Here is a 27,646-nt window from a genome sequence, read left to right as displayed (position 1 = left end):
AGAATTTGGCAGTTCCTTCCTTCCTGCTTGATGTCCTTAGATCATTACCAGGCCAGTGCTTTAGAGCTTACTCATCCCCTGAAAAACTGCGAGTTTGTGAACTACACCCACAGCTAATGCAATTTGCTGTAGTCAATGGATCATGCTTGTCTAGTGCTTGTGATAGTATCCTGTAATTAGGCAGCCAGTGAGTACACTTTGCATACCACAGGTGTCTCAAACTTCACTGTAGCCATAGGAACTATGTTTTGCAACAGTTCTAACTCAATTTTCCTGGCAGAAGTACACCTTACCACATCACTGTATCACAGTCTACCCGGCATAAGCAAGCTTTTACATGAGCCATCTCTGTAGACCTCAGTCTCGGGGAAGCGCACTGGGATTTTGTACACTAGTGAACAGACCCTGACCATTTCAGCATAGTAGTAGCTGATTTTCAGGTATCCTCCCATACAGCGAGCTTTATCAGTCTCATCAAAACAGAAGACTTTTATTTCATTTTTATACAAAGAATCCACAAAAGGATCCCAGAGACATCACCATAGACACCCACTAAAAATAAAATAATAAATGCTCTGCATGGCTGATCCTTATCCCCAGTTTGAATCTGCAGCACAATGCAGCATGCAACAGTTGTGAAACAGAACCACATTCTCCTGAAGGACAGTACTATCCTCAACAGTATTTCTTGCTGAGAGATACAGAATAACCTTCTGTACATTCAGCTGATGAACAGAGCTCAGACAGAAACTTTGGCTTTCTACCCGGTTATACAAGCTTGGCAAAATTCCTTGCAACAAGTGAGTGAAATTCCTCCAAAGGAAATGGAGATAAACTCAAGCTCTTGAAAGGCTGTACACTTAGGCATTTGCCAGAATACCTCTACTCCTTCCTCAAAGCAAAAATCTCAGTTGTCAGAAAATACTGCATTCCTGAGGGTCAGAACCCCACAGAAAAAAAAAAATTGCTTTCAACAGAAAATGAATGCAACTGCTTTTCAAAACAGTTTCCCAGTCCCTGCCATGAAGGACCCTTGCCTTTGTAGTAAGCCAAACAGTAATTCAACAAAGCACATTTTGAAATCATCAACCAACAAAATTTCATCAGAATCAGACAGTCTCCTATGGTACATACTCCACTTTAAAAAGTTTATGAAGATTCTTGACTGTTTGGGCATTTTTGAATTTGAAATTCCACCTTTAAAAATTTATGCAATGCTTACTCTTGGAGTCTTGGATTTGCTTTGGTTTTTCATGTTCACATTTCTTGGTGCTACTCTAGCATTAACTGCTGGCAATTTCTAACATTCCAGGAGACTTGAGAATATTATATGCTGCCTAATCTTCCCAAGGGAGATTTTAAATATTCTGGCTGGCTATATTACTAACACATGAAATAAGCATAAAAAAAAATACTCCCCTCTGCAACAGCTTACAGAGAAGCTGGAAGAGGGAGATGGGGAGAGGCAAACAAACAACTGAAGGTTTGCTAACCCAACATCAAAGAAGTCGATACGATTTCAAACAGCTAGTGTTTGATACTGTCTAATAATCCCATTACAGCACGAGTCATGCCACAGTGGTAAACAGAAGTATTCAAAACTCTTATTACCAAACATGCAAATGCTATAGGCAAGGTGAGAAGTTCAACAGTTGAGATGACTGCAGACTACATGAGCAGAATTCAAAGCAGCATGTTTGTGCCAGAGGTAGAATATTTAACTAGTACTATTCAGAGCACTGAAGGTGATTAATCAACAACAAAAGACGACGACAACAACATCATGTTCAAGCCAGAAAATTGAAGACGACATTTTGTCCTCTCGGTGGCTAAAAGTTTTAAGGTAGATTGAAGCCAGTGCTTGTTGAGGTATCATCCTTTTTATAGACAAGACATCTGCAAGACAGTAAGATGGTCCATGCCATCCTGGATATCTACATTGTTTTGTGTTTCTTGACTTTACCTGGGTAACTGCTGAATGAGACACGGCTGGTGCTAGTGTCTGGATCAACTATATTGAAGTTCCAGTGCTTATATATTCTCAGCGTGGCCGCATATGTAAACCAGCTAGAATGGGCAAAATATATGTTCTCATAACCAGGTAGAACCTGGAAAACAGAAGCAGAAAGATTAATAATTTCAGATCCTATTATATTCTGCATGTTTTGTACTTGATAGAAACTGGGAGAACAACTTGCTTTAAGTAGTTTGATTAATTGCATTGTTCAAGAAGGAGCAGATTCTTGTGCTTTTAACTGTGTACTTAACAATGAATTTCTGAAACCTCTGGAAATAATTCTTGCCCATGTGTTGTTTTCAAATAATTAATTGTTATTTTTCAAAATGAAACAGCTTAGGGTTTTTTGGGACACCTGCATCACATGGTATGTTTTGTTTCCCCGGTTTCCTCTTGAGTACTTGTATTTACACATTCAGATCAGCTCTCTGCAAACATATCCAACATTAACTTAGAACATGCTGTTTCTGTGAAAATGCCTGTGGGTGACTTTAAAGTACAGAAGCAAATGCAAGTAAATTCATTCTGAAAAGGTAAATATATATTGATAGTACATCTTCTCAAAGTATTTCCCTGGTTCTAATATTTGTTGTTAGCTCAGAAACCTCTTGCTGTAGGCAAATGCTTGAATGAATGCTTCTCAATTTAAGGTGAATACTGTTGCTCTAGGATACATGGAGTCTCCATATGCTGACTAGATCCTTGATAAGATCCTTGATAATTTTAACTGAAAAGTTTAATTGCCACCATGATGTATCAGACACTTATCTTAAAAGCGTTTTTTCTGTCATTATTCCCATTGGAAAGCCGTTCCAGAGTATCACTGTTAACACTTAGAAAACATCAGCCACTTGTACCCATTTGTTCTTATGCTAGCACTGTCCTTTATTTTAAGTAATCCTCTTTCCTTCCTCCTTGCTTATTTGCCCAATGGGTCTGTAGACATTCACAATACCCCCTTTCAGACTTCACTTGGCTAAGTGAAACAAGTTACTCTCTTCCAGCCTCCTCTCTGTGGTAGTTCCCCATTCCCTAGTAATTCTAGTAGCTTTTCACTGTCAATCTCTGTGGGTTTGGTTTGGTTTTTTTCCTGCCCTTGAACACAAGTGAGCAAAACTGGACCCAGAATCCTATGGAGGCACAAGTGACAACTGCATAAAAGTACCTCAATTGACAGGAGTTTGTCTATGCACATGCAACATAAACAGTGAAGACTCCAGAAATGCAGACTCATGACACTGCAGATCAACACAGTCACTGGAAATGAAGTTCTTGGTGCTCACCTTGATGAGTGCAGAGCAGTGACCCATATCCCACTGATACTTCCCATGGCTTCCTGGCTCCACGTTGCATTGTCCACTCCGTGCAGAATACTCAAATAATGCAGGAATGAGGTCCAACAGGTCTCCAACTGCATTCAGAAATTGGACATCAAAGATGCTCAGTGGCTGAGGAAAGGGAGAAAAGAGAGACCACAAAAAGCACTTTCAGACAGAGAAGCATCAAGACAGCCTCAGCTGTTAGAATTTTTCTTTTGCTCTCAAAAGAAGCTCTTACATGGTCTATGAAATACCTGCTCACAAGGCCCAGATGCTCAAACTCAGTGTCAAACTAGGCACGTAAGTATCTTTAAGCGTCTGGCCCTTGTAGTGGCATTACCAATGCTCACATTTCTGGGGAAAAAACGAGACACTAGCAGTAGCTTATGAAACTTTTGTGTGTCTTTGCAAACAGCATACCAATCAGCCTGCTGTTACCGTTACACTGGGGTAGTAAGATTTCAATTTTTTTTGTTTATCTAGATGCCTTTGAAGAGCTTTACTTTAACAAACACTCTTGGGAGTTTTCAGATTTTTATGAAGACTGCAATTTAAGACATCCTCAGGACTGAGGAGGAAGAAACAAATGAAGGCAGGAAGATACGTTAACAATACTAATCAATTATGGAACTAGCTGAAGAGAGGAAGTCAGTCAAAAGGTGCTCCGCTATGCTACGTGCTTGCGAAAACCCCTTATGGTTAGAGCTACCCAGGGTTAACTACACAGCTCTGTGTGCAACATGCTCTTCAGAACCTTCTCTTAATCTGCCTCTTCAAAAATAAGAGCTTAACAGTGGTCTAACCTCAACCTTCAAAGACCGTTTTCTAAATCTTTCCTGTTTCTGCTTGCACCATGCCTTTAGTTAAGGCAAGGCTTAAGGAAAAGAAGTCAGAACACACATCACTGTAGGGCTATGAACAGTAATTTCAGAATGGGACATAATCATATAGCAACAAAACACATTGCTTGCAATATAAATCACTGTTATTAAACCACATAGCTGACCTTTCTACAAACCCCAATAAAGGGGACACAAGGACATGGAAAAAATAAACAGCACCAAATCCATTTACTCTTTATTCAGAAGGCTGAATTCTGTATTATCAATCTGCTGTTTTGGCAGAGAGAATAACCCACAGGAAAACCAAAAGTAATGTAAACTCCAGTCCATATATCCCAGGGGAAGGAATTAAAACTTCCCACAATACTTACCAAGACAAGCAAGAGAAATAAGCTATTCTCACAACTAAAACCATGCATTGCAGAAGGCCCTAACAACAGCTATAGTTTGAGGAAGAAATCCAAAGCAAACTTTCATATATGTTACATTGCTTTAGCTCATCATGTTTTTGCTGTAAGAACCCAAACAGGGAGCAGCAAAGGCCGCAGCTGAAAAACATCAAAAGATGTATCTCTGGATAGTTTTAAGCAACTCAGTGGTATGAATCATTTACAAACAAGTCCCAACAACTGCTATCTCATTGGAATCCATATAGAGAGACTTGGCCTGTTTCCGCACAATTTTTCCCCATCCTGCTGCACTTAAAGGTCTGCAAGCCCTCCACACAATGAGGAGAAGCTGTTTTCCAATGTCCAATTTACACAGGCATTACTGTACAGTACCACCAGGCAGGGAGCAAACAGGATTGCATGTGAGACTGCTCGGCCAACCCTGAGGCATTTTAATTGTACTTGCCATCCATTTGGCGAGTACATATTCTCCTCCATAAAACCTGCCTTCATTGCAACATCTACAGGTAGCTACACTGATACTGCTGCATCATCACTTGGAATTGCTTGTATATTTTAAAAAGGTTTCACATTTCCATGCTATCTTACAGTCATTTCAAGTCAAAAATTCAGTAACTACTAGGAAGTCCATTCAAGCTAGAACAAAGGTGCCAAGCAAGGAAGCTATCAGAACTATACGCACAGAAAGGTGGCCAAAAAGCTGGAGGAAAGACTCACTCAAACAAAGAAGCAAAGTTTATGTAAATTCCTAGGGCTCCACTGGGTGAGATTAGGCTGCCAGCTCCCAAAGCCAGCCAAAATATCAGAGAAGTAAAAGAGGAAGTAGGTTGTTAAGTACCCACTAGGGTTCTGTTTTCATTCCCCTTTTGAGGGGCAAGCAAATTTTGTTCCAGTTTATTTCCAAGAACTCATTGCTCTGCTTGGATAAACCTGGTTTTGTGTTTAAGATTGTCTGATGCTCAGTGACATCACACAAGCACAGTGCACAGAGCTTCTCGGGAGTCTCAGTAAAACCATGCATTCAAACAGAAGACTTGGACATCTGCAGTGCAGGCCAAATCTGGGCATTTCAGGAGTCGCCTGAGGCATCTGGCACAAGGCTGAGAGCCCCAGTTCGGGAATTACTACAACTGCTTTCCAGGATATATGGAGAAGTCTTCTCTGGGAGGAGTTAATCAGTGTCCACCAGGAAGAATTAAACCTAAAAAAAAGTGTGCATCAGAACAAGTGCATAATATAGGACATATTACAATCTTTTGTAATCACCTTCTCCCATCTCACACAGCAATGTCAGGAAAACTTGCATGCATGGTTTACATCCTGAAGAAGAGTGAATGAATGAGCTAAATTGACAACTGGGGAGGTGGTATAGCCACAACAAGAGAAAAAGTCCTTTTGCTAGAATGTGTGGCTCCTCCTTTAGGGTACTGTCCTGAATAGCAAAAAGAAAAATCAAATTGAGTTTGAGTTACATCAGCTGTAAGGAGAAATAAATTTAGAAAGGGGAGCAGATAGGAGAGAACCACCCTTAAAGGCTTGTCTACATGGGACATTAAAATAGATGTTATTCTGTAACAATCGTTTTCCAGTAATTTCCCCATGCATGAGCATTCTGAATACAAAATAAGGAAGTACAAATAGAGAGCTGTCCTAGAATCATTGTATTACTTAAAACTCTGAGACCTCCTTATTCAGGAGTAATTTCCCTGTGTAGACAAGCCCAAGATTAATCACAGCGTTGGTAGAGCATTAGGCAGATGAAAAGGCTTAATGTTCTTTGAGTGCCCCTCCTTCAGAAATTGTCTTGACAAAAGGGTTGGGTTTGTTTACTGGATATAAAATGTTGCTAAACCAGACAGAATAATGTCACACTTTAACATGAAAATGTATTCAGATTTTGACATCATTCTTAATGATACCTGTAAATATCAAATTCAAAATACAGAAGTTTACAATATAAATTGCCTTCACACAGGTCTCAATGGAAGCACCTACCTAAAATAGCCCTGCAGGAAACCAGACTTCATGCAATTCAAAAGTTTAGAACAGTACACTACAAAACATATGCTTCACACATATAGGAGTAAAAAAAAAAAAAGTACTAGTACTACTATCAAATAGTTCAGAGTCCACACCAAATTTTCTTTCTGTAGTAAGGCTCAGTTATTTGAATATTGTAGAACCATTGTGTCAGCCACAAGTGAAGTAACCTGAAGTTTCAGGGGGAAAAAAAAAAATGGAACATTTCAGTGTGTCCTGTGTGCACATAATCCAAGTCTCATTTAAGCACTATGTGGATTCAGCATAGCTTTAAACTACCACGCATTATACAGGACAATGGAAAGTCAAATCTTTTCACTTGTCTTCCTCAAATACATGCACACCAACTAATCCACCAAATGTAAAACTCCAACTACTTGCAAGTTGGAAAAGGTATGTGTAGTGCTGGTAAGAAACCTTGACACATGAAATGTGTAAGATTAAAAGCAGATTAGCTATTGATACAGCTTGTTTCCATTCTCCTGAAAAGGGAACGACTTTGTTCAACTTTGCCCAGTGCTCAATGTTGAAATCCACAGACTTTGGAAACACAGTCCGTTTTCTCCATCTTTTGACCTATCCTTGTTAACCAACCAACTTCTCAGTGTTCAGGAAAGCACTTTGTCCATGTACAAGCATTCATTCTGGGGGTGGGAGGGAATGTAAGAACTTTGAAATCCACTCCTCCTCTCTTTCTCTTCCCCATGTCTCTGATCTTTTGGGATTTAGGCTGGGAAGTCTTCCTCTTTCCTCTTTCCTCTGCAGTGTTTAGCCTTCTTTTAAGCTTAGGACACTGGGGGAAAATTGCCCTCTGCACATAAAGAGTAATTACAGAGTAAGCAGTTGTATTTAGAAGTATGCATAGTTTTTCCCAATAGCAGTTAGAACATAAGGCAACAAAATACAGCCTGTCACGTGTTGGGTTTTGGTTTGGCTTTGGTTTTTTTGTTTTGTTGTTTTCTTTTGGGGATGGGGGGAGGAAATAAAAAAAGAAAATTAAAAAACCACACAACCCACACGTGAGATATTCTTGGTATTTCTAATGTTCATTACCACCATGAATGCAAACTACTGCACCACTAGAGATCAAAAGATAAACTTGTTCCCGATGATAATAATCCTAAGACAATACACATATAGAAAGGATTCTTTTTTTAATGAAACAAAGTAGCATCTACCAAAGGAAAGAGGGAAGAAGAGACTCTCAAAGCTCTAAGGAAAACATGCAATAGGAATAAGATTTGCTTTTAAAAACATGCAGAATTCATTGTGGGGGCTTTCAGTAACAAGTTTAATTATTTTTTAAGGTGAGAAATGAGTAATGGAAATAGTAAATACTTCTAACCGCAGTTTGTTGCCCAAAGAAAGATCAAAACAATATTGGATTAATTGAACCAAAGTATAATACTTAGAAATAAGAAAAAAATATCATCTATTAGGTGAATTTATTTGCCAAACATTCTACTTACTAACAATGTAAGGGATTAAATAAAAGATCCTTTTTAACATTCTTATAATATGCTGCAAGAGCAAAGTTGAAAACAGCCTCTTTAGAGGGCTGATATTCTTTAATCACAAGGAATAAGGAAGATACTGTTGATTGTCTTGGGGGGGGGGGTGGTGTTTGTTTGTTTTAAGTGCCAACAGTTTACAGAAGCTGGGTTGATTGTCAGACAATGGTTGTGTCAAAGCTAGAATACTAGTCAGTAATATTGCATCTGCACCTGTTTTTATTGTCCATGTAAGCTCGGAGCAACAATCTTCAAGCTCATTTCCTGAACGGGATCCTAACAGCAGTAAATATGTACACAAATAGCACTGTTGTAGCCTAACCTCCCAAAAGTATCTGAAAAGTAGCAATGGTATCCAACAAAGTGAACTGCATGTACTTTTGCAGAGCTGTCAGGTATCATGTTGATGCCAAGGAAAACCAAACATGTAGGTGCAAAAGCAGCTGTCCAAACTGTACTCAAAGGTAAGAGACTGATGTTACCTTACTGGCTCCGGCAAACAGAGGAACCTGCAGCACCATCTCAAGTGAGAAATACATACATGGGGAAAATTTTTGCTTTTAATAAAAAGACATGGATCCCAACATAGGTGATAATGCCAAAAGCTAAAATTGTGAATGGCACAGGAAGGAGTCAAAATAAATCCCACCATCTGCTCCAGGCACATTTGGGAAAAGAACTATATATATCCACTGCATGTAATTCTGAAATACGTGTCCTCTATTTTTGACTGAACCACATATTTGAACTTTCACTAAATGCACCATTTTTATATAGGCATGCTGATGAGGTATCTGAAAAGAGGATTAAGAATTACTTCAGAGATCAGTGCTTTTTAGTATCAAGTACACAGTTAAATAAGTATCAGGGAAATATATGTTGCAGGTAGGACATGCCTATTATAAAGAAATAGCTCAGGCACAAACTAGCACTTTCCCCTCCCCCATCTGAATCTAAAGGATTCTGAAGCAGCCAAATAATTGATGAGCTTTGCAGGGCTCTTCAGATACAGGTGTTATGAAAGGGAATTAATGAGTTCTTTTCCTAGAAACTTAAGGCTTCTTAGTATCTTCCTTATAACTCTCCCATGGAAAGAACTCAGGATGGTTCTTTCCATTATTGTGAACAGTCTTTTCTTTTAGTTTGAGCCGATTCCCCATTCATGAAAGCCCCAGAGCAAGTTCTACGCAAGAATGAGATGTGCGTTTTACTAAAACCCAGCTGTTTATTATTTAGCACACCCAACTTCTCTAAGTTCTTGATATGGTTAAACCAAGACAAAAGGGGTCAACTACAATTACTCAAGTCCTCCCTCTCACATTGAGAAACCTATTAGACATTACACTTAAGGACAGCATTGTAATTAAGATAGCTCTACTGGAGTTAAAGGAGCTCTGCTATTGCACACAAACTGATGATCCGGAACACAATTCTAATTGACTTTAATTAAAAAAAAAAACACTACACTAAAAAAAACAAACAAAACACCCCCATACCCCATTTGGCCTGCCACAGTCTGCAATGGGAGACTTAGAAAAGAAGACATTTGGCAACATAAAACATAGTCCAAAATAGAGCTTTTAAGATTTGAAATCTGATGCTTGGAAATAAGAATGAAAGCTTCAATACACTCCCTACGTGCTGATTCATGCTGTTACAGCTACTCTTTATACCTAGAGGGTCATTTGCTCAATAACAATTGTAATGTGACAACAGAAAGCACTGTAGAAGTATCTGTCCTTCCAACATTCACACATGGATACAAAAGCCACCTCCAATCTAATCAGCACGTGAGTGCCTAGGGTTCCAAGTCCAGTGCGAAGGATCTGTGGTGACATGACCTGAGTGCTCAGTCACATTATCTACATTGAACAGCCACTGAAGCTTTTGTAGAATGGCATGCAGAATGAGTACTTGCCACTTTTTTTTTTTTTAAATATCAGATTCCCTTCTCCCATCTTTATCCTCTGACATCCCATCCCCAGCTACTGAACAAGAGATGCAGTAATCTTACTGTTTGTTTGTGCAGTTTAGCCCACTCGAGGGCTCCCATGTACAGACCATCCAACTGTGCAATAATATAGCCAGCATGCCTCCAAAAGGGGTCATCCTTATTATTTCTGATTTGTTGTCTTGTCCATTGATCTTGTTTCCTGCAGAGGAACAAACAAGTTGGGGTTTTCTTGTTTTCGTTTTAGAGTATAATTGCTAATGCAGGGAAGCGACAAATGTATTATGACCCAGATGATCCAACCTTCCTAGTGTTTTGAGGCAAATCATGTTTTAGAAATCCTGCGGACATAAATGTTATATCCTCTGGGTGTAAATGTTCAGATCCATGCAACATACCCTACAGTAGTGTGCCTCTACCAGACTTTAGTATCAAAGAAATAGTTGGTCTCCACCCAGAGGTGGAGATGAGGGACTCTTACTACATCAGATCTAGCAACCCCTTACAGTCAGTAAAGGGAAACAAGCATTTGACAGGTCAGATGAACCATTCCCTTTTAAATGCCTATTTAAGGATAAAATAGACTGACCTTTGAAGAGCCTATTTCTCTCTCCTACACACAAGTGCAATGAAGGCGTGCTGCTGTTGGTGCTCAAACACTGCCTAGGAACCATTGCTATCCTCCTCTGAGGAAAAGGTGGGAGGCCAAACACAACCATCCCATGTGCCAAATCCAATCAAGAGGTTACTATCCAAATAACCCAGGTTTAGAGCATGAGGCAACACAAGCTGAACAGACCCTAGGGCAAGAGCAGCCAACATTATAAGGATCTCCCAGAGTTCCCTCCTTTGCTGTGCACAAAGAACCACAGAAGAACCACAGTTGTTAGAGCAAGTCAGGACCAGATTCTGGCCTCTTCCATCCTCCTGTATCTATCCATCCAGCATTATGTACGGCAGCAAAAAAGAGAGAATGAACCTGGCAAGGAAGCAAACTCTTTCAACAGTCTATGGGTGACAAAACCAGCCAGATTTAGCTTTCTGGAAGTAACAAGATGCAAGAAGTATGTCAGAGGAAACGGGGATATGGTCAGAGCATTCAGGGCTAAGACTTTCAGGACAACACAGCAGCCCATATTGCAAGACTGCTATTAAGTAAAGCAGCGATGCAGAGTCCAAAATATAGGCAATAAAAAAATGATACAAGGCCACCTAGTATTGCCCCCATCCTCCAACAATGTGTCTTGGGGGATACAGCTGCTATTCTGAGTCATTCTGGAAAAAAACCCATACACATTGATATGGTAGCTAGCCGATTTTTCTCACAAGGAGGACAGCAATACTGAAGAATGATAGTAAGGGAGCAGTAAGATTTTTTTTTTTTTATCTTCTTTTTGGATAAGCTAAAACCAATCAAATTTATATATGTGCACCAATAACAGAATTAGTCAGATATATAACCACTTGTGGAAAGCGCAAGACAAGGGAAAGATGGAAAAAGTAGCCCCCAGAAGTGACCGAAGTTTCACAGAAGTATTTGTAATGGAAGAAAACGTAAGCCTAAGGAGATTTAAATAAGCGGTAATCACAGTTGAGTTTCCCAGTACCTGGCCTGGTTCTTCTCCCACTTGTAGTTTCCCACCAGTGTAGCTGCATTATTTGAGCAGAATTACTTTTGATTTATACAGCTGAAGAGAAAAGGGAATCAGGACTTTTGTGATTAGAACAGAATTTACATCAGTGGTAAAATAAACAAAATGCTAACCTAACAGAGGAAGGAAAGGATACACAGTACTAAAAAGATTAAGGTGCAACATTCAAAATATCAGCTTTTTAGAAAAGGATTTTGACTAGAATGACATTCAGAATTCATTGGCATTATCCACACCCCTTTGTAGCAATGGTTTTAAACACTTCTTTGAAATAATAAGAATTAGGGAAGGGCATATGCCCTTCTTCATGTATGTTTAGAATTTTTTTTCATACCAACGGCATTCAGAGGGAAAGGAAGCATATATTTTCTTCAGCCCATAAGGAAGAGAATAAAAAACCCTCAAGAATTCTGTCACCCTCCAACCCCAAGTCTTGAATAATTTCTTTTCTAATAACGAAATACATACGCCATAAAATTCTGAACTCCACTTCGAACGGTGGGATTCTTAATTAACTGCGGATACATATTTGCAGCATGGTCATACATGTGCCTGAAAGAATAAGAGTAGAAGTTATTCTTTTGCATCTTCCCTTCCTTTTGCTTACCAATACATTGGTCAACCAGCATTGACAGTCAAGCACCACAGTCCACAAAGTAAGCTTTTCCTAATCACAGAAATTACTTCGTATCTTTAATGCATGACAAACAGCAAAGGTAATGCAAATGGATTTTTGAAATTTAACTTAAAATAACCAACCTTGCTAATACCTGCTCAAACTGCTGTATAATGGAAAGAGAAGCAAGAATGAACTACTTCATGGCAAAACTTCACATTCAGGGAATAGCTGTAGACCTGGCAGAAGCATCTTGGAAGCTTTAGCACATTAATTTAAATCACAACAAAAATAGTTTACTGGAGAGCTATTATATTTGGAACCAAGAAAACACAGAGGTGAGGAGAATATAATTTGCTGATTCAGTTGTGAGAGAGAGAATTTCAGCCTGAAATCTAGTCAGTTTTACTTACCATTTTACCATTAAACATGTTCCTTCCTTAACGATTAAGCTAAATCTCTCCATTTTAAAGTGTATCTACATTGATCCTACGTGTTCCCACAGAAACTCCCACTCATGCCAGCCCTAAACAGATTCAGCTTTATGGAGAGCAAAATTACTGTGATTTTTTTTGTTGAATTCAGTTAGCTGTTTCATCCCCATTAACTAATAGAAACAGAAGTTGTAGAGGTTTTTTTGGTTGGCTGATTGGCTGTCTTTTGTTTGTTTTGTTGAAGTGATGCACTTTACATTTCAAGATTAAATAAACTGCCAAAAATTGCTCAGGAGCCCAAAAGTTCAAATCACCCTTCGATTTTAGATCAAATGTAATCATCTGATTCAAGGCAAAACAGAACTTTCGGATTTTCTCATTCTGTTAATTTTTTTCTCCTATCAGCGTTTCATAATTTGGGTCAAACTTAAACATTTCTTTAAGCCACTGGAAAAAAAAAAATGGAGGAGAGGAGAGGAATATTTAGTTCTAGGTGGAAATCAGCAGAAAATTATTTCGCTGAGGTCTGGAGTTGGTAGAACTACATCAGTCATCAGTAAAATTAGCTCCTACCAAGTGCTGAGAGAAAGAAAACAGAACTAAGACACAGATACCAGCCTCAAGGAAAGTACATGCCAGCAGGAAAGAGTTCCCTGTATTAAAACTCATGAGGGCAACTTCCTCAGAGGTATGCAGACAGGAGCTCTTCCCAGTTTCCCTCAGGGCATAATTTGAGAATCCAGCCAGAAATGATTGAATGGTTTGCTGATAATTAGAGAATCATCCATTGACCTTCACCCCTCTCTTTCCGTCCTCTGCCCCATTCCCAGCTGTTTATGTACTTGATCGCATGACCCTGCTGCCTTATCTCAGCTCTGGTACCATTCTGACTACCAAATCTAATTGTTGGCATACATTCAGGCAAAACACTAACCCAGCAAAAAAAGGGAATATATTTTTCTGGCAGTTTGTAGTTTGAATTAGGTTGTTATATACACAGATAAGCAACAGAGGTGATGCAAGAAAGCAGCTCTCTACTGTGTTAGTAAATGAACTGATGCATGAAAGGGCCTGATCAGTGGCAGGGCAGAACCAAGTCGGGGGTTTGGATCTGTGGAGGGAGGTGCTGGGGCAAGAGAGAGGAGCATTCAGCAGCTTCGCACCATTACACCTTTCATGAAACTGCAGCTGTAGTATCAATTTTGGTTCTAGAATTTCCTGTCTCCCATTTAACACAAGACTACATGCCATAATCACAACCTACTTCTTGAAGAGGACAAGGAAGTTGGAGACAGATCAATATTCTCCACCTCCACAGTCACAGAGAATTTGGCAAATAAAAATCCAAAATAATTTTAGGAGGAAATTATAGCATAACATACTCCATACCACAAGTCAGAGTTCTCATGGCACTAGAGAAGAGAAGCAAATAGCACAAGACAGTTCATCTGGCAGATGGCCTTTTAGGGATGAGAACGATAAAAACAGCCGGGATACAACTCTAATCACTGGCTAGGCCAGGACAAATGATCAGGCTTCCAGGTTTGACCATCAGCTCTACTCTCTTCATTTTGCACTCAAGGGTTATGCAACGCAAGGCAGATTTTACACTAGTAGTATCTTTAAGTTGTGATGACTGATGTAGAGACTGGGTTAGTTCAGAATCAGGGGACTAAAGAATCAGCTTCTTTAACGGCCTTCCTTCTTGTATATGCTAACAGAGGACATACAATTCCTGGAATTCATTTTTCTTTTTTAAATGCCCAAGGTTATTGAGAGTTTTTTCCCTAGTTGCCCTGGGTTTTCTTCTGTTGTTGAGGTTTTTGTTGTTGGTTTTGGGTTTTTTTGCTTTAACAAAGCTTCTATGTGTGTGGCTTGCATGTTTTGTAAGGGTATTATCCTCTGAAGTAAGCTGTATCATTATAGTAAGGTAAGGCTTTGCAACTGTATCTAAGGCCAAATGCAAGGCAATTACAAAGCTGGGACAAGAATTCAAAGTCTAAAAACAGCAAAGCAGAGCCCTGCTTCTTCAAATTAGAGAGGAAGATGACAGGACTCCAGTCAGCTGAGGTTATATCAGAAAAAAAAAAAAAGAGTACAACTAATGTTTCTTCAAATTTAAATACTGCTCTTAGGCACCTGGCATGCCCCAATTGGAACTGATTAAAAGTATGTGCTTAACATCACGGATTTGGATGTGCTCTGCCATTCCCCAAGTAAAGTGAGGCCTCATTAACACTTCTGTTTGTAATGGGGGAAGAGAATTCATACCCAAGAAAACCGGAGCAAACACCTTTGGCTGGATGATAGGACTGGACCTTACAGAGAGGTGAGAGACTGGTGATAAAAACAAATGTCTGATCTCCAGACACTACAGACACTAGAATTAGATTTATTCCACGCCTAACTATGTGTTTTCAAAATAGACAGTTACTACCCGAATCAGGTGCTGACACTAGAAAGATGAATCATGCTCTAGCAAAGGTCTGAGTTTCTACCCCCACTGGTAAATGGGTCTGACTAACTTAGTTATTGCTTTTTCTACCACAGACCTATATAGCTAGAGCTGAGATTAATTCTTCCCCAGTAATCTGAGATAAGAGAGTCCCAGAATGTTTGGTTGGGTTTGTTGTTTTTTTTTTTTTAAATCTGGTTGTCTTACATTCTGCTTAGGTTCCTACTAAGGACAAACCGTACACTTTTAGGAAAGAGATTTTTGTCACTCTTTTGCTTACATCATGAGGCCTAGCTGTGTCTAGAAACCTTCCTTCACGCCCTAAGTGTAACACAAGAACTGAGCTAGTCGAGAATTCCTGGAGATCTCCAAATTGCAGGCACTGTCAAGCTGGAGCTCCTGCTCACCAGACAGCTTCTGCAGGAACCTGTACTTCAACTTGGGATCACGCTTGCGATGTATCCTTCCCAATAACGCATCACATCAGAGTTCTTCCTGGTAGGACTTCAGGGTTTCCACGAAGAGCCACCTTGGGTCATTTCTACTTCATTAAGTCATTGCCACAAACAGAAGCAAGACAGCTGGAGACCTTGGAGTTGTTCAGGCTACAGGTAGCAACGTGCTAGAGGGCACTTCAATTACCAGGCATACCCAACGTATTCACATTGGGGGGCTGTGTCTGAGCCACCCGAGGTAGTGCTTGTACAGGCAAGTGACACAAGCATCTTCACTCTGGTAGCTAAGTGGCTGTTGACGCAAATAAAGCCTTCACCACAGCCAAACACATTATTATGCTCTTCCTTGTTGTTACCAAGTTTTTAAAAAGGAAGGTTGAGCTGTGTGCAGCTACTGTGGGCACTGATGTCTGCAAAAGCAGAAAGAAAGTGTTTAGAGACACCTTCTCATTAAAGAAGTCACCATGGTGCTGGAGAGCTTCCCTGAAGACAGGCTGAATGGGCCAGGCGGTCTGATGGGAATAGAGTTACAGATTGGGAAAGACTGTTCCCCAGTTTTACTTCAGAAGACTTGTGTAACTGTCCCAAAGAAAGAACACCGGCCTGCATGTTTATTAGGATTCTGTGAATCTCTAGGCAAGATAAAGAAGAAGAAATGGAGCTCTGAGAGCAATATTAACATCTGCAAACTTAGTGAGTTCTCACTACTCCTGTGGTTCAGGAAATTGCAAACACACAAGAGGATTCATTAGTTGCAGTTTGCTGAATAAAAAAAACACCAAGATCATACAGCTAAAACCTGAAGTAATAGGTTCTGTCTTCTGAGGGGTCAGAGGAGTGTATCACTAATTCCTCTCTGCTCCTTAGCTGGAGCATTTTCAATGGATCTTCTTAGCTTCAGAGAGAAGCCCTCTTTATCCGAAATAGCTTTACAAGACCTGACAGAAAAAGCTTATATTTACAACCCCCAGGGAGAATATGCTTCCACTGCAGGTACAGATGTACAATGGGGCAAAGACAGACCCAAAACCCAAATTCAGATCTTATGTATAGTATTTGATAGTCATTTTAGTGATGGTATGCATTTTGAGGTTTGCACTGTCAGAGGCGTTCTCAGTGGATTTCCTCAAGAAGTATCCTCAGAAAAGAAAGGCTTCGGCTACTTCTGTTTTTGCATCTTAACCCACTCTCACACTTAAACTCCTATAAAACCGTTCAGTTTCCCACTTTGCTTGAAAGCCAAAATCTCAAACCCTACTTTTCCACACTGATACAAACCCTCAACTTCACTTCCACAGATTTTAAGATCTCTGTTCATTACTATTTCTGCTATATCCACTTCTCTACAAAGGTCCACTCAGTGCTACAGCTGGTAGCCCTACAGTAACAACAGCTAGGGCTAGGACCAGCCTCAGTAATCACCTGACCTAGAGAAGGCAAAAGCCTTGAGCAGAGTAACTTGTATATACCTTCACCTCTGTGAATCTTCACATCATACCCATGGAAAAAACAAAGGGGAAAAACTCCCTCCCCTAAACCTAAGCATAGACTAAGACATCAGATAAAGTCCCTGCAGACACTGTTTCACATTCAAACCATGTTTAAAGGAATGGGCATATACTTAAGTTTGTTTAAAAGACAGCCAGGAAGACTTATAAATCTACTGTGGAGGCAGAAGGGGAAGAGGGTGTAGGTTGTTGCTACTAGAACATTACTTGCCATCTAATTGGGCTTAGCATGGATTGGGCTCTCTATGTAGTATGCCAAAGCTTAAGCTTAACCACTTAGAGATGAGTACACCTAGGTAAAGCCTTAGTGAAAAAATCTGTTGAGCAATACCCAATTTTAACAATATTCTGAAGGTAATGCTAGCATCTCCCAGATCCATACGTAGTTCACATAAACTGACTGAATAGCACATAACAGTAACCTCTCATGCCAAATAATCCAACAACATACATCCAGATCTCTCATGTACTTCATTTCCTTTCCTGCCTGGAGTACAGGTTGTGTGCACTCAGAACTTTAGGATTCCTTTACTCTTTCTTTTTTCAGAAGTACTTTGCTATTGACAAATACTACATTACTGAATTTCCTTTATACTCTCCAGAGACCTAGCTGCCTCTCCAGCAAAGTCTACTAGAGCGTCACATTAACATATCATATGATCAGAGAACTATCCATAAATCTTAACTGATCTTAAAATGTCTTACTAATTAAATTAATATCATCTTGTCCAGCAGCCATATCTGACAATTGTTCAACAGACCTCCTTCCCCTGCTGGCCTTTTCAACGCAGCCCATGGGTATTTATTTTAGCTTTCTGGAAGCAAAGCTGGTGAAGCCAAATTCATGTCACTGCATCCATCACAAGCATCTCCCAACTATTCCCCAGCAATGCGTCAGAATTTCGGACTTTTTCTTTTTCTATGACTAAGTTGATAGAGGAAAAGATGGAGCTTGTTCAACAAGCCACGTGTCATGTTCTTAGCTATATCACCAGCTATATCCTACCAATTAGTACGTCATAGTGCCATTCTGTCTTCCAACTTAGTCAAGGAAAGAATAGGGTTTGGTTTTGAGGTTGTTTATTTTTTTGGTTGGTTTTTTGGGTTTGGGGTTGGGTTTTTTTGGTTGTTTTTTGTTTGTTTGTTTTTTAGAAAAAAATGCTCTGGATTCATAACAAGTACAAAATTCTGTAAGTTTTCATAGATCTGCATTGCGGGAGAGATTCAGTCCCTCATCTTCTCTTCAAAGGGCTTTCAGGAGTACACTGACCTTTCTAGACACACACCAGTCTGCCTTCAGGTCTATCAGTATATCAGCTTTTTTTTTTTTTTTGATTTGTCCAAGACAGACTAAACTCCCCATGCTGTGAAGTTTCAACATCTGCTCCCCAGCAGTTTCTTGACAGTGTTTGGTGAAAAAGGTCCTTAGGGAAGCCCTGTAGCCCTTGCTAGCAACATCTCTCCCTGCCTGATCTGCTCTCAATTGTCTCATCTGTTGTTGTTCCGTCATCTAACTATAGGCTGGGGAGATAACTATTCTATCTGCTACCCCTTTTGTAATTACTTCCAACATAGGGCTTACACACTTCCTCACACGTACACTATTCTGTGATTACATTACTTAATAAGTAATATAGATAGAGTACTCATCTATCTCACCAAGGTGTTAGGAGAGCCTGCGGGATGAGGAGAGGGCACATCTTGATCCCATAATGAAGATGCTATACTTCATACCTGCTACTAATTAAAAGAACAGCACACAACTGCAAAATGTATGGTTAGTTTAAATGGATGGGAATTAAGGGAAAGGAAAAAAAAAAACAAACAAAAAACTCACAAGTGTACAGAAATCCACTGGAAGCATCCTAAGTTGAGTTGCTTCCTGAGGTACTTACGGAGCTGTGAGATAGCCTTCCAAGAAGCCAGCTGCATACATGATATCTTCATTGCTTAAGGTCTGACTGCCATAGCCTGCTCTGATCTCCAGAACTCCCCAACCTGTCGTCTGTACAGTGTTGTTGTAGAAACCATAGGCATCTCCAGTCCTATCCAGTATATTCTTGACCTGAAGTATTTTTTCAGCTCTATGCCAGTACACGGTTGCATAGCGGATTTCTATGGTGGAGAAGAAAGGGGGCAAGGGAAACAAACAAACATGAGTAGGTTTTTCCTATCTAATACTGAAGTGTCAAGACAGTATTTTAGCAGTTTAAAAAAGTTAATTTGATAGCTTTCCATCAGGTTTAGTTCTACTGTGGAGAGCAACACTAATGTTAACGTACTGAAAAGTGGCATGAGAACTAACTGGAGTTTTACCAAGACAAAAGCTTACAGCTAAATAGTCTTACATTACTTTTCTGGAAGTTATCTACAACTCTTTCAGTATGGAGCTCCAACACAGCTAAGTCTTGACATAAAATTCAGAAAAGTATTTCCTTACCTGGCCCAGAAGAAAATCTATTCAAATCTTATTGAAAGCAACTTTAGAAGACAGCATGCCTTAGCAACTGCAAAAGATTATAAGCTACTGTGACTTTGTTTTCCACTTAAAGATTCAAAAGGCTACAAAAGTTTTCTGAACTGTCTTTCTGGGCAACTAATCCTGGAGGTGGCATTACTGAACAGGAGCACTAGAACTTGGTGAATCACAGGCTTAAGACAAAAGCACCATGGGTATGCAATCCTTTATAAGACACACAATCCCTATCACCCAGCCGGAATAGAATCAATCCCAAGTGTGAAATGAACGGGAAGGAAGGGCACTAGACTGCTCAGAGTTCTGCTTGGACTGCTGTTTAAAGAAACATTCTTCATTAGTTGGGGTTTAATCCTGCTGAGCTGAAGAACAAAGAGCAAGGTAAACCGCTCTCCAAAAAACACCCTACAACTCTAATTCAGCCTTCTGTAAGATGGGACCTGATTACATCAGATCTCTATTCATGACTGATCAAATCATTACTACAGTATTGCAAGTGAAAAGAGTTCAAAAAATCATGAGTCAGAGTTCCCAGAATTATTTGAAAAGTTTTAAGGAATTAACTCAAAGACTTACAACTACTGAGAAACCAGCAATCTTTTTATTCCCCTGACCCTTCTCCAGTGCGTGGCAACTAGTCCTGCCAGTTTATAGCAAGAAATTACAATTTGGTTACTGCTCCTCACAACAATTCATTTTGTGCATCATGCCCATAACAGCTGCAAAATAGAGAGCTAGATCTAATTCTGGATGATCTCACACAAAATACTTGGTATGCATGCTATGATAATGGACCCATAAAAAAAGCAATATAATGCCAGCACCATACCTAATGCTTTTCAAAAAGCTGTAAGTAAAATGTTTGTGATTAAGCAGCTAGTTTGATTTCAAATTAAGTGCACCCACTTCATTCAGGACTCTAAAACATAGCAAAGAAGCTATTTTTATGAAGAGCCATGACATACTTGAATAAAAAAGCAAAAACATTTTCCAAGAACCAAACTCTTTCTCCAACTACTCACTTTTTGACATAGCAGTTACTCAGCTGCTTTAAGCCAGTTTTCATCCATTTTACTAGACTGTTGAATAATCTGTGTCATTCAACAGCTGGAAAGCTGTTCTCTCCTAGTGTTCCAGCAAGAATAGCTAAAACTGTTTCTTACTGAGAATCACAGAATGGCTGAGGTTGGAGGGGACCTCTGGAGGTCATCTTGTCCAACCCCCCTGCTCAAGCAGGGTCACCTAGAGCAAGCTGCCCAGCATCATGTCTGGACGGCTTTTAAGTATCTCCAAGGATGGAGACTTTTACAACCTCTCTGGGCAACCTGAACCAGTACTTGCTCACCCTCACAGTAAAAAAGCATCTCCTGATGTTCAAAGAGAACCTCCTGTGTTTCAGTTTATGCCCATTGCCTCTGGTCCTGTCACTGGGCACTACTGACAAGAACCTGGCTCCATATTCTTAAACATCCCCCCTTCAAGTATTTTTACACATTGATGAGATCCCCCTTGCACCTTCTCTTCTCCAGGTGGAGCAGTCCCAGCTCTCTCAGCCATTCCTCATGTGAGAGATGCTCCAGCCTCTTAATCACCTTCATAACCCTTTGCCACACTCTCTCCAATAGCTCCAGATCTCTCTTGTACTGGTGAGCTGAGAACTGGACCCAGCACTCCAGGCAACTCCCTACCAGTGCTGAGCAGAGGGGAAGGATCACCTCCCTTGACCTGCTGGCAACACCCCCCCAATGCAGCTCAGGAGACAGTCATCCTTTTTTGGCACAAGGGCACATTGGTGGCTCATGTTCAGCTTGGCATCCACCAGGACCCCCCATGCCCTTTTCTGCAAAGCTGCTTTCAAAATGGTCAGCCCCCAGCATATATTGGTACATAGGGTTATTCTTCCCTGGGTGCAGGATTTGGCATTTCCTTTGTTGAACTGCATGAGGTTCCTGTCAGCCCATTTCTCCAGCCTGTTGAGATGTCTCTGAATGGCAGCACGACCCTCTGCTGTATGAGCCACTCCTCCCAGTTTTGTATCATCAGCAAACTTGCTGAGGGTACGCTCTGCCCCATCACCCAGATCATTAAGGAAGATGCCGAACAGTATCGGCTGCTGGCTTACACCACTAGTTACTGGCCTCCAGCCAGACTTTGTACCACTTAGCACTATGTCAGTCTTCATGATGTACTAGAGACACTTCTCATGTGAACAGGAAAAGCGTTAGCAAGAACAGAATTTTAATAGCAAAGGAACTGGGTTCCCCCCCCCCCCAATCCTATGAATAGAAGTTTTCACATGAATCTCTATTTAGAGATGAAGTCATTTCAGAGACTTGGAACACAGTGTTTAAAAACATGTTTTTCATCTGCCAGGTACTGAGGCTATTTAAAGGACTGAGACATGACAGACTTTGGATAACTCTTCAAGCAGCTATAATCTTCCTTTTCTGTTGTCTCCTTAACTATCTTCTAGTAATACATGGGGTAATCACTATTTTAGCTTAAGGGTAAACATGGGCATCACTCAGACTGAAATCTATAAGAAGAGCAGGCTGATAAGGGTCATCACTGAAGAGAGCAAAAGGCCATCTTACAAAGCTAAAGCTCACATAAGCAAAGAGGTCAGGGGAAGGGAGGTCCTGTGAAGAAGTGGTGCAAGGGGTCAGCACAGAACATGACTAACCTGTCCAGCAGTAAAGGGGAAGGCTGATTCCAACCAAGAAGCCCACTGTGGGGCAGAGGAGAGACAGGCCACGTGCTCAGTACACAAAGACAGCTGAAGAATGGGTAAAAAGAGCAAGAACAAAGTAGAGGAAAAGATGATCTTCTTCCCATCTCTTCAGTAGGCTGTGGAGAGGTAGCGAGTAGTCAAGAGGAACCAGGGCAGCTGGCTATTGTTATTAGTGCCCACAGACTGAATAGGTATGTCAAAGAAACTTTCTTCTGCCTAAAGCAAAATAGCATTGCCCTTTTTTTTCTTTTTTTTCTTTTTTTTTAAAGAAGGCTGATGCCGGTGCCAGACAGACTGATCTGACACAGGTATTCTAACACAGCAGGCTGTGTTTCTTTGTTTTATGCTCTGCCAGAGAACGAACATGCAGAGCTATTTTCAAGTCAGAACAAACTTTAAAATTACCCTTGGAGTTTGCCCTGCCCCAGCTTCACTATATGACAAATTTAAACTGAAGAAAACCAGGACTAGAAGAGGATGGGAGAGAAGGGGAAACATTAAATTACAGGATAATTTGCAACAAACCTGGAGACGCCTTCAGAGGAACAGCATCAAGGTAGTTATCAGAGATGTGGCTTAACAACAGTGCTGGGAAAGACCATTTCCCATTACTGATTCCCCCACACACCCCCAACTCATTCACTCATCATACCATTTCACCTCATTAATTTTTATGTCAGTTTCTGCAAATCTAATTGCCCTGGTCTAAAGTGTCAAAATACCTACATATGAAATTGCTATGTTTATTTCAAGGAACATATATATAATCATACAGTAATTGTTATAATTTAGAAGATGTCTTTCTCTTGCTACAGATGGAGTTAAAACTACAAGCTTATAAATCTGTGTACACTTAAAACATGCTTACACTACAATGTAAACAAAGCATTTGCTATCACTCAGTCTGTTACAATTTTAATCTGCATTCATCTAAACTAGCAGCACTACCTTTGCCAAGAAAACCATCCAGAACTGAAGTATAACATGGAATATAGATATACAAGAAGCAACTGCATGTTTCCAAACAATCCCATATGTGTCCTGCAAAAACAGGAACCTTCCCCTTGAATAAATAATTCAAGGGGAATTAAATAATAAAAATGCCGGCATTTTTATATTTATTTTTGGAGGGTGAGGCAGGGGCCCTAGCATCTCTTATCCCAGCAGTTGTATTGGTAACTTCTTACATATGAATCAAATGCAACATTTCTATGAATCTACAAATCATCCTTTTATGATCAAAGTTAGACTTCCCAGTGTGTAGCTGAGAATGCTGACAAGTATTTCAGCCTATTGCCTGCTCTCAGGACTCTGAGGAACAGAAAAGACTGTGACAATCTGTGGCTATTCCATAACAGTATTGCTTGGAATAGCCTAAATAACAAGCCAAGCATGCACTATTTACTGTGATGAATGACTCAAAAATCCCTGGAGATAGGGTAGATGAGCAGAGTCACCCTTCCCCTCCATGCAACCAGCCAGCCAGGAGAACTGCATATCATCAGCGATACACAGTTCCACCACAACCACCAGTGCACTGTATGGTGGGAGACAGAAGTGGAGAAGTGCAATGACAAAACAAGCTTGGAAATAAAAAAAGTGTTCCTTCTCCTTTCTGCAGTCAGTAGGGACTGAGAGGAACCTTTCCTCAAATTGCCTGTTTTTAAAGATACATCAATGCTTCTGCCAAATAAAGACCCAGAAATAGGGACTATAGTTGGGAGAGTGCTAGAATTTCTTCAACAAGTGAGAAGTATCTGCTTTTTGCCAAGATTACAGCTTAAATAATGGAAAAACAAAGATATTTCAGCCGTGGCTAGGAGGTGGTGGTAGTCCCCTTGGTTTTCCGGCTGAAATGTCAAATCTGTTCTCTGCCTTTTTGGCTCAATACAGGCATTGCCAAGGTTATGCTAAAAGTGGAGCTTGTCTTTTATTTGGTGGCAGTGGGAGAGTGGAAATACATACATGTTCGTCAGAATACAGAGAAAGCAATTAAAGGAAATACTAAGTGAGAGGACTGAGGCAAGATGAAAAAAAAAGAAGAAATCAGATGCTGAAGATGACATGAAAGAGTAGCAGCAATTTGTAATGAAAGAACAGAATGGACAGAAGATGAGGATGAAAAAACAAGAGCAGTAGAGCGAGATGGCCCAAGACCATCTTGCAAACACACTATTTGATAACTGCCACTAATATTTATTAAATCAATTACACCCACAAAAATAACACCTGACATGCCTTAAGAATGCCAGTAAAGTTCGTTTGGCAATATGCAACAGCTGCTTTTCCTTATGCTTTCCCAGGCATAAGTTGTTTTTAAAACATACATATATCTAGATAGGCTATTGGACTTTTCTCTAATTAGAGAAATTAACAGAACTCCCTTTTCCTTGCAGATGAAAGAGCTACAAGGTTTGGAGGTGAGAATTAATATTCATATTTTTCTTTAGTCTGAGAAACAAGCTAACTCACAAGCAAAGAAGCACTGGTTAGGTTGCATGTAACAAGCCAAGTTAAGTTAACAACTGTGAGCATCTCCTAGTAGTAGGAAAACCAATGGCTTCCTTAACTACTAATTTCTATCTATATTTTACATCCATATTTTTATCTACGGCTTTTCAAAGGTGAAGCCTTTTTTTGTAGAGGTGTTCAGATGTACTTTGTAGATTCCACCTATACAGTTTCCACTAAATAAGAAAGCTATCACTCTCTTTCACTGAAAAGTAGTTTTGCACAACTTAGAAACACAAAAAAACCTAGCGCAAAGTTGCACATCTCCTGTTTTCAATATACCCTCTCCTACAGCTAATGTTCAGTAGTAAAGATTATATTAGCATGGTATAGCATTTAAATGTTTCAAGTCAACCATAACAAGGAGCATCTGATATTTCTGTTCAATTTTGTAATTTGATAGAGCTTGTCCTATTTTCCCATTAAAGATTTTAGAACCATCCTTTTAACTGTTTAAAAAAGGTTGTTTACTTCTAAAGTACAACTGAGATTTCAAAGTACAGTTATGATTGGAATCCATTACAAAACGAATGTTAAGTACTTCAGGACTTTGTTAGAGATTAGCTTAAACCACACAAGAACTTAACACGAAACCCAGTAATTTTCAATTAAAGGAGTAAATGCTTTCTTGTTCTGCTTGAATATAAGCTATTTGCATTTTCTATTCTACCGGCCTTAATTCATCCTATTCCCTCATACATTTCAGGTCTAAGTAATTTTTCAATTTGCTTCTAACAGGCCTGTCATTATTTGAAGTCTAATCCCCTGATTTGTGCTTACATGAGAGAGAAGCAATATTCAAATGTGAACTATAAATTAAGACTTTGAGTCTTGTATGGCTTTCATGTTCACAAGGACATTTACTAGCAAAGCTTAGCTGATGCAGAAAACTTGCCAAAACAGTTCTAGGTCCCCAGTATAGGTCATCCATAGAGGAAACAAAAACAATTTCACAAGTAGCTAGTGGAATTTAGTCCCTAAATTTAAGTCATTTTTATCAGAGAACATTCTCTAGAAACAGTTTCCAAACAATATTATGAAGAATCTTCAAGGCATTCAAAATGCTAAAGAACAATGAATCAATTTAAAAAGAAAAAAAATCTAGACAATTCACAGTGCTGAAGGCCAAGTTTACTCCATTAAATAGCCTAAAGGCATTTCTATTTGCTACTTAGCAGTTTTCTACCAGTACTTCAATTATGATGTGAGGAATCAGTCAGGTATTAGCTGAAACTACTTTATACCCTAAATTTCCTTTCACTCCCTCTGCATGATTCACGGTTGAATCCTTCAGTCCTGCTAATGTAGTACTAAAAGTTTTTGCCAATTCAGGTAAGGTTTGAAAAGTAGGTCTCCAAGATGAGGTAGGACCAACGGCAAAATGAGATGCTTGTAACATTTTGGACATTAAAACAACTGTTACCTTAACTTCTCCTTGTTTTGTAGCAATTAATAAATTAACTAGGAATTTCCTAGAAGATAAGCACTGAATCCAGCCCTTAAGATCTTCAGAATTCATTGAAAGCAGCAGAAGAGATATTCTCCTGCTGAGATTTGCTCCCCAGCAACCCTACTATTACCATCAGTACAAATGGTATCTAGAATTCTCTGATGGGCATTCTGCTCTAAATGGTTGCTGACACTAACTTTTACTGATCCTCCAGAGGCAGCTTCACTTTCACATACTCCACACTTGCTCAGCATCTCTTAAATTCCCTCCTTTAGTGACTCCTTTCCCTATCCTTCCAGTTACTAGTAAAAACCCCTTTCATACTTTGAAATTAAAAAAAAAATAATAATCCTATGTTTATACCTGACTGGCATGTCTTTTCCAGCACATAGTTAGCTACCACAGTGTGTGTCCACAGGTGCAAACATACCAAGCAGAAACTCAATTTCTAAGCGGGAAGCCATGATTCTGTGGAAAACTGTGAAGCTCACCAAAATGTGCTATTATGGCATTTGCCAAATTCTGCTTGCATCCAGATCTGACTCTGAAGCTGCAACAGGAATAAAGCTCTAAAATCAGGACACAGAAAAGCTATAGCAGTCAACAGAGGAAGATCAAAAGTGTTACAAAAGTTGCAGTTATTGAATTACTCTGATCAGAGCCTTACAACTTTGATTGAAAAAGTGTATTATGCAAATATATGGTGAAAAACAACCGTAAACCCAAAATTAGCATTAAGTGGTGTTTGTACCATAGAAAACAACTTCAATTTTTAAGTTGTTAAGTTAATCAGGTATTGGTAAATTACTTTAATGACAAGTTTATTTACTCAGAAAACATCAGATCACGCATAGGTAGGAATTCTGAAACACAGATGATGACCTATACCCACACGCTAGCACTAAAAGATGCAAGTCGCGGCATGCTGTAGGCCTGTAGGCCACAGCACCAAAACAAAGTCTCCATCCTAAATGATTCCCGTGCACGCATAATACATTAAAGCCCAGCACCACTGGGCGCTGAAGGCAGCTTCCCATCTGTTAAATTCTTGGTTTGGTTCCCCTCGTCCATTCCGGGAACGGGAAAGATGTTTTGAAAGCATGCAGGAATGAAGCGCCAGCACTTAACACCCACGAAGCACCACGGCAGAGCCCGCCCCAGCCGGCGGGCCATGAGGTGCTCTCGGAGCAAGCCTATGAAGCAGCCGGGCCCCTCCCCGGCCTGCCGGGCCCCTCCGGGGGGCGGAGGGGCTTAACAGCCGGGACGGC

General features: G+C 40.0%; 1 protein-coding gene across 1 annotated transcript in view; it reads right to left on the bottom strand.

Annotated features, from left to right (window-relative positions):
* The window catches only part of PLBD1 (phospholipase B domain containing 1), a 39,835-nt gene extending 12,533 nt beyond the window's left edge, over nt 1-27,302 (bottom strand). The window contains exons 1-7 of the mRNA XM_009322865.1: nt 27,267-27,302; nt 26,742-26,826; nt 19,106-19,325; nt 12,211-12,294; nt 10,154-10,292; nt 3,301-3,465; nt 1,964-2,108 (exon numbers count right to left, since the gene is read on the bottom strand). Of these exons, the coding sequence (XP_009321140.1) occupies nt 1,964-2,108; nt 3,301-3,465; nt 10,154-10,292; nt 12,211-12,294; nt 19,106-19,325; nt 26,742-26,826; nt 27,267-27,302 (874 nt within the window). The remainder of the gene's footprint in view (nt 1-1,963; nt 2,109-3,300; nt 3,466-10,153; nt 10,293-12,210; nt 12,295-19,105; nt 19,326-26,741; nt 26,827-27,266) is intronic.
* Between the last annotated feature and the right edge of the window lie 344 nt (nt 27,303-27,646).

The sequence above is a fragment of the Pygoscelis adeliae genome, unplaced genomic scaffold (genome assembly GCF_000699105.1).
Source record: "Pygoscelis adeliae isolate BGI_AS28 unplaced genomic scaffold, ASM69910v1 Scaffold60, whole genome shotgun sequence".
NCBI classification, from domain to species: Eukaryota; Metazoa; Chordata; class Aves; order Sphenisciformes; family Spheniscidae; genus Pygoscelis; species Pygoscelis adeliae.
Note: the sequence above shows the minus strand (reverse complement) of the source record. Positions and strands in the feature narration are given on the sequence as shown.